The sequence below is a fragment of the Arachis duranensis genome, chromosome 4 (assembly GCF_000817695.3).
Source record: "Arachis duranensis cultivar V14167 chromosome 4, aradu.V14167.gnm2.J7QH, whole genome shotgun sequence".
Lineage (NCBI taxonomy): Eukaryota > Viridiplantae > Streptophyta > Magnoliopsida > Fabales > Fabaceae > Arachis > Arachis duranensis.
In genome coordinates, this window is record NC_029775.3 from 91,177,011 (window position 1) to 91,183,764 (window position 6,754).

The following is a 6,754-nucleotide window of genomic DNA, read 5'->3' on the forward strand; positions in this document are numbered from 1 at the left end:
CGAGCCGAGGCTAGATTCCTATGATATTATACTACGATATCTTGTTATACTGTATATATTCCTTGTGTTTTAAGTTAGTGGCTTCGCCGGTACGTTTTGTGCTTTTAAATCCTGTTTTTGAGCTATATTCTTCATTGGGCTTCTAAATTATATTAATTCTTCTATATATATATTATATGTATGGAGCTTATAGAACTATCATAATCTCTGATTAGCCCTTAATTTACGATGCGAGGTAAAGCTTAGGCTAATTAGGGTGTTACGTTTAGTAGTATTAGAGCAGTTCGTCCTCGTAAGCCTGAAGGATGGATCGATTGTGCTTCATTGCATACTTTGTATGTCTTTTCTTTGATGCCATTAGGTTATCTACTTGATATTGCATAGCATGCTTGTTTGTAAGTGCCTGTTTGGGATAATTGAAGCACTAGGATTTTGATATTGAGACTAATCACCTTGATATCGAGTGTTTGGTGTAGACAGGAAACCCTACATGGCCACTCACGGACGAGGTCGAGCACGTTCACGAGAAAGTAGGAATGAGCAACCAACTAACAATCATGCCAAGTTTATGGCGGCTATGACTAAATTGGCAAACACTATGGAGGCTAATGCTACTGTGAATCTGCAAGTTGTGCAGAGGTTAGGCCAACTGGCTGGAAATGGAAACAGAAATGGTGAAGGGAATGCTCATGATAATACTGAGGGAAACAGTGATAATACGGGAGGTGTTCCGATGACCTTGGCGACGTTCCTTAAGGTTCATTCGCCAATTTTCCAAGGATTAACTAATCCTACTGAAGCAGACAACTGGTTCCAGGCCATGGAGCGTGCTTTACAAGCGCAGCATGTTCCAAACAATCAGTACGTAGAATTTGCCGCTTATCAGCTTGCGGGAGAGGTCCAGCACTGGTGGCAAGCAGAGTGTCACTTGCTACAGCTCCAGAATGCAGATGTCCCTTGGGATATGTTTCAGACAGCCTTTTACAAGAAGTACTTCCCTGAGTCTGCAAGGGAAGCAAAGGAGATGGAACTGATACAGCTGAAGCAAGGTTCCTTGTCAGTGGCAGATTACACCAACAAGTTTGAGGAGCTCTATAGGTTTTCTAGGGTATGTCAGGGTGCCCCAGAAACCTACGAGAGCTGGAAGTGTATTAAGTACTAGAGAGGGTTGAAGGACAACATTATAACCACTATGGCTCCTATGGTGATTCGCACTTTTTCTGATTTGGTGAACAAAACAAGGGTGGTTGAAGAGTATGCCAAGACTGTAGCGGTATCCAAGGATACTCATGGAGGGAATACTAGTAATGGACATGGCAAGTATTTCCATCCTAGAGGTCAGAGTTTCAAGAGAGGAGGACATACGTCTGAAGGGCAAGGAGGCTTCGGGAAGAACCCTCAGGATAAGTTTCAGCGTGGCAAAGGAAGAGAAAATCAGAGTAAGAATTCTCTGGATTTGACTTGTGTGCGTTGTGGACGTTTTCATCCATATTACTCTTGCAAGATTGGTTTAGGTGGATGTTTCAACTGTGGCTTGCCTGGTCATTTTGTGAGGGATTGCACACGTGGGAAGAACCCAAGTGTGGGTCAGAGTCAGCACCAGGGGCGAGTTTTTGCTGTGAATGTCAATGATGCTTCTAAGGCAGATCCTTTGATGAGAGATATATGTCTTATTGGTGATAAAATATTAATTGTATTGTATGATACTGGGGCTTCGCATTTTTTTGTTTCGTTTGCTAAAGTTGAGGAATTAGGCTTGAAAGTGTCAGAATTACCATTTGATCTGCATGTACATACTCCACATCAGACAGTCACGACTAGGTCATGTTGTAGGCAAGTAGGATTTAAACTTGAGGGTAGAGACTTTGTGCATGATTTGATCTGTTTACCAATGGTTGGGTTGGAGATATTTTGAGGTTTGATTGGTTATCGAAGACTCGAGTTTTGTTGGATTTCTTTGATCGGACAATTTGGTTTATGTCGGAAGGAGAAAGTGGGGTAGTGATAGCTGAAGGTTACTACCTGAACTCTGTAAGGGTGCACTGTAGTGGGGAAGAGTGTCAGGGTTACATCTTGTTAACTGCTAATGCTTCAGGCGATACCCAGGACTTAGATAAGATTTCGGTGGTTAGAGACTTTCTGGAGGTATTCCCGGAGGATATTCTGGAGTTCCCACCTCAAAGAGAGATTGGATTTGCGATTGAATTCGTGCCAGAAGCCGGGCCAGTGTCAATTGCGCCTTATAGGATGGCTCCGATAGAGCTGGCTGAATTAAAGACTCAGTTGGAGGAACTTCTGAAAAAGAGGTTCATTCGACCAAGTGTATCACCGTGGGGAGTGCCAGTTTTATTGGTGAAGAAGAATGATGGAGGAATGCAACTATGTGTGGACTACCGACAGTTGAATGAAGTGACGGTGAAGAACAAGTACCCGCTGCCAAGGATAGATAATTTGATGGATCAGTTGCAAGGTGCTGGGGTGTTTTCCAAAATTGATTTGAGATCCGGTTACCATTAGATAAGGGTGAAGGAGGATGACATCCCTAAGACTGTGTTTAGGACGCGCTATGGACACTTCGAGTTTGCGGTAATGTTCTTTGGGTTAACGAATGCATCTGCTATTTTCATGGATTACATGAACAGAGCGTTTCGTCTCTTTTTGAATAAATTCGTGGTGGTTTTCATAGACAACATCTTGGTTTACTCTAAGATGGTGAAGGAGCATGAGGAACGCTTGAGGATTTTGTTGCAAGTTTTAAAGGAGCGGAAATTGTATGCTAAGTTGTCGAAGTGCGAGTTCTGGAAAGAGAAAGTAAAGTTCTTAGGTCACGTGGTGAGAAAAGGAGGAATAGCTGTAGATCCTTCTATGGTAGAAGCAGTGATGGAATGGGAACGACCGACAACAGTGACGGAAGTCAGAAGCTTCTTGGGTTTAGCCGAATATTATTCGAGATTCATTGAAGGATTTTCTCGGATTGCGCTACCGATGACCAAGTTGACAAGGAAGGAGGAACCGTTTGTGTGGACTTTGGAGTGTGAAGAAAGCTTTCAGACGTTGAAGTAAAAGTTGACTTCAGCACCTGTTTTCATCTTGCCGGAACCGCATGAATCATTTGAAGTGTACTGTGACGCTTCATTGAAAGGTTTGGGTTGCATGTTGATGCAAAACTGGAATGTGGTGGCTTACCATCGTGTCAACTGAAATCGCATACGGTAAATTTCCCAACTCATGACTTGGAATTAACGGCGATTATGTTTACATTGAAGATTTGGAGACATCATTTGTACGGAGTAAGGTTTAGCGTCTTTTCTGATCATAAGAGTCTCAAGTATATCTTTGATCAGAAAGAGCTTAATATGCGGCAGAGAAGATGGATGGAGTTGCTTAAGGACTACGATTTTTAACTGAGTTATCATCCTGGAAAGGCAAATGTAGTAACAGATGCATTGAGTCGAAAATCCTTAACAATAGCTTGGATGAGAATCAAGGAAGAGGAGTTAGTGGAGAAGTTTGTGGATCTTAAGTTGGATATTGGTGAAGTTGCCAGAAGAGCTTGCCTGAATCAGTTACAGATCTCAAGTAACTTTAAATCCGAACTCCTAAAGGCTCATCAAAACGATGACGTGTTACCTAAGGTGTTTCCAGCTATCGAGCAAGGGAAACCGTGGAAAGTGTTATGGGATCAAGATGGGTTGTGGAGATTCAAGGGCAGGATCATTGTGTCGGATGTTAGGACATTGCGGCAAGATATATTGAAAGAAGCGCACAAGAGCAAATTTTCTATTCACTCTGGGAGTACTAAGATGTACCACGATTTGAAGGCTATGTTCTGGTAGCCTAGTATGAAGAAGGATGTGGCGGAACATGTCTCAAAGTGCTTGATGTGTCAGAAGGTGAAGATAGAGCATTAGAAACTGTTGGGAATGCTACAGCCACTTGAAATTCGTCAGGTGGAAGTGGGAAGGAATCGCGATGGATTTTGTGACTGGGTTACCGAGGACTAGGTCGGGATTTGATGCGATTTGGGTGATCGTGGATCGCGTAACCAAATCTGCTCATTTTCTGCCTATTCGAATAAGTTGCTCAATGGAGGAGCTAGCAAGGTTGTATATAAAGGAGATAGTAAGGTTGCATGGTGTGCCGTCGAGCATAGTGTCGGACCGTGATCCCTGATTCACTTCAAGGTTTTGGGGAGCTTTCCAAAGTGCTTTTGGTACGAAACTATGTCTCAGTACCGCATATCATCCACAGACGGATGGGCAGTCGGAGAGGACTATTCAGACATTGGAAGATATGCTGAGAGCATGTGTATTGGATCAACCCGGAAGTTGGAACCGCTACATGCCATTGGTGGAGTTTGCGTACAACAATAGCTTTCATGCGAGCATAGGGATGGCTCCGTATGAGGCTTTGTATGGACGGAAATGCCAGTCTCCAATTTGTTGGTATGAACCTGGTGAAGCAAGTGTTTTGGGTCCTGATTTGGTAACAGAGACTACTAAGAACATTAAGAAGATTCGTGCAAGGATCCTAACTGCTCAGAGTCGACAGAAGAGTTATGCGGACCAGAGATGAAAGCCGTTAGAGTTTAAAGTGGGAGAACATGTATTTCTACGGGTTACACCGACAACTGGGATTGGAAGAGCAATTAAGACCAAGAAATTGAATCCGAGGTATATAGGACCATTTGAGATTCTAAAGCGATTCGCGCCAGTGGTGTATCAAGTAGCTTTGCCACCTCATCTATCTAACCTGCATGACATATTCCACGTGTCACAACTCCGTAAGTATACGTTGGATGCGACTCATGTGTTAGAGCCTGTGTCGGTTGAGTTGACGGAAAACTTAACTTTCCAAGTAACGCCAGTGAGGATCGATGACACTAGTGTGAAGAAGCTGCGAGCAAAGGAAATCTCATTGGCTAAAGTTTCTTGGGAGCGGGCAAGAGTTGAAGAGCACACTTGGGAATTGGATTCTGAGATGCGAAAGGATTACCCCGAGCTTTTCTCAGGTAACTCAAATTTTGAGGGAAAATTTCTTATTTGGTGGGGAGAATGTAAGAACCGCAACTAATCAACTGGTTAATTAGGTGATTATATTGCCCAAATTAGATTCCAAAAAGTTAGAGTGAGAATTTGAAGATTTAAAGGTGATTTTTGGACTCAGTGGGTTTTTCTGAGATAGAAAATGTGTTTTCTGTGAAAAACCGTAAAAAATCGCAAACCAGCGGTTGAACCGATTCAAGTCTGCCCGATGTTGTGCGAGAAAAAGTAAAAACAGCCAAAAACCTAAGAAAAAGATTAGAAATGAAAAACCGGGCGTTAATTTTAAAGGTTTGGCCCGAAGTTGGGCCAAACGGACTAAAAACGCTAATTGGTTGGACCAGGTCCAAGTTAGGCCCAAGTCTAACATATATAAGGGCTCATTAATGAACCCAAACAACCATAACACACTCAAATATACACACACCCAGCTGAAAGAAAAGAGGGAGAGGAGAAGAGAAAAGCACTATTCATCATCATCTTCTATGATCTCAGGCTCATATCTTGAGCTAGAGAGCTCTAATCGCAGTACCGTTTACGGCTACGTGTTCCTTGTGAAGAGCTCTAAAAAATCCATATAAGAAACTAGTAAGGAAAGCTCGAATACCTCTCAGTTCTTCTCCTCAAAATTTCGAAAATCTAAGGCTTTGATTAAGTGAGATTTTGTGATTTTGGATGTTTAGGTTCACTCTAATCCTTGCTTGGCATTGGGTTTTGGCTACCAATACTATTGAACAAGGTAAGGACTTTGAACGCTTGTGAGATTTTGATTTATGATGAGCCCTAGGTTGATTTGTGATGGTTTATGCATATATAGCTTGATTATTGTGAGTTTGGAGCTTGTTGGTGCTTGTTGGAGTTACATTGGTGTCTGGATTGTGGTTGAAAGCTGATTTGGTGCTCAATTTTGAGTTTTGGACATATTGAAAATCGGTCAAGGTATGATTTTGGTTTCCTCTATGTAGTATATAATATTCATGGACACTTAGGCTAGTGACCCATAGGATAGATTTGAATTAAAATGGTTGATGAGTTGTTGAATGATGTTGTATGATGATTTATGATGAATTGATGATTATTGGGTTTGACTTTGATGATTGATAATGATATGATGAGGATGAATGATTTGTGAAGTTGAGAAGTGAATTGTGTTGATATATGTGATATTGATGTTGAGGTTGAGAATGAGTAAAGGTAAAGGAAAATATGCTGAGCTTGGTATAATATGACATAGTGGGTTGATTTTGATGAGAGTTGGAGTTTGGAATGGTTTGGTTTGGTTTTGGTTGTGTTTTACAAAGGAATTGTGGAAATTATGATTTTGGGTAAATGTTGGTTTTTGGTGAAATTTGTCTAATCATAACTTTTTCCTCGATTTTCAAAATTGGTTGAAATTTATTCCGAATTAAAGTTTATTGAAAATCCTTTAAATCGATATAAAGTTTGCAAATTTTGGAATTTTGTAGAGGAAGTTATGATCATTCAAAGTTGGTGTTAAAAATGTGAAATTCTGCAAAGTTGCAGAATTTTATGATTTTTGATATTTGTGTACACACAGACCTGTGCGTACGCAGACGCAGAGGCAGACAGTCTGTTTGCAGTGCTAGCATAGCTTGTGCGCGTAGACACCAATGAAAAATTGTAACCTATGCATACGCACACGTTGGGAAGGCTAGTCTGTTGGGGGCGCTGGCACAGGTTGTGCGAGTGAA

General features: G+C 41.6%; 2 protein-coding genes across 2 annotated transcripts; both read left to right on the plus strand.

The window, feature by feature from the left end:
• The first annotated feature begins 568 nt into the window (after positions 1-568).
• On the plus strand, positions 569-1,162 carry LOC107484025 (uncharacterized). Its single transcript, XM_016104632.1, has one exon. The coding sequence runs from the start codon at positions 569-571 to the stop codon at positions 1,160-1,162; it is 594 nt and encodes a 197-aa protein (XP_015960118.1).
• Positions 1,163-1,192: 30 nt separating this feature from the next.
• On the plus strand, positions 1,193-1,915 carry LOC107484026 (uncharacterized). The gene has a single exon (XM_016104633.1). It carries the CDS (start codon positions 1,193-1,195, stop codon positions 1,913-1,915), a length of 723 nt encoding a protein of 240 aa, XP_015960119.1.
• The last annotated feature ends 4,839 nt before the right edge of the window (positions 1,916-6,754 follow it).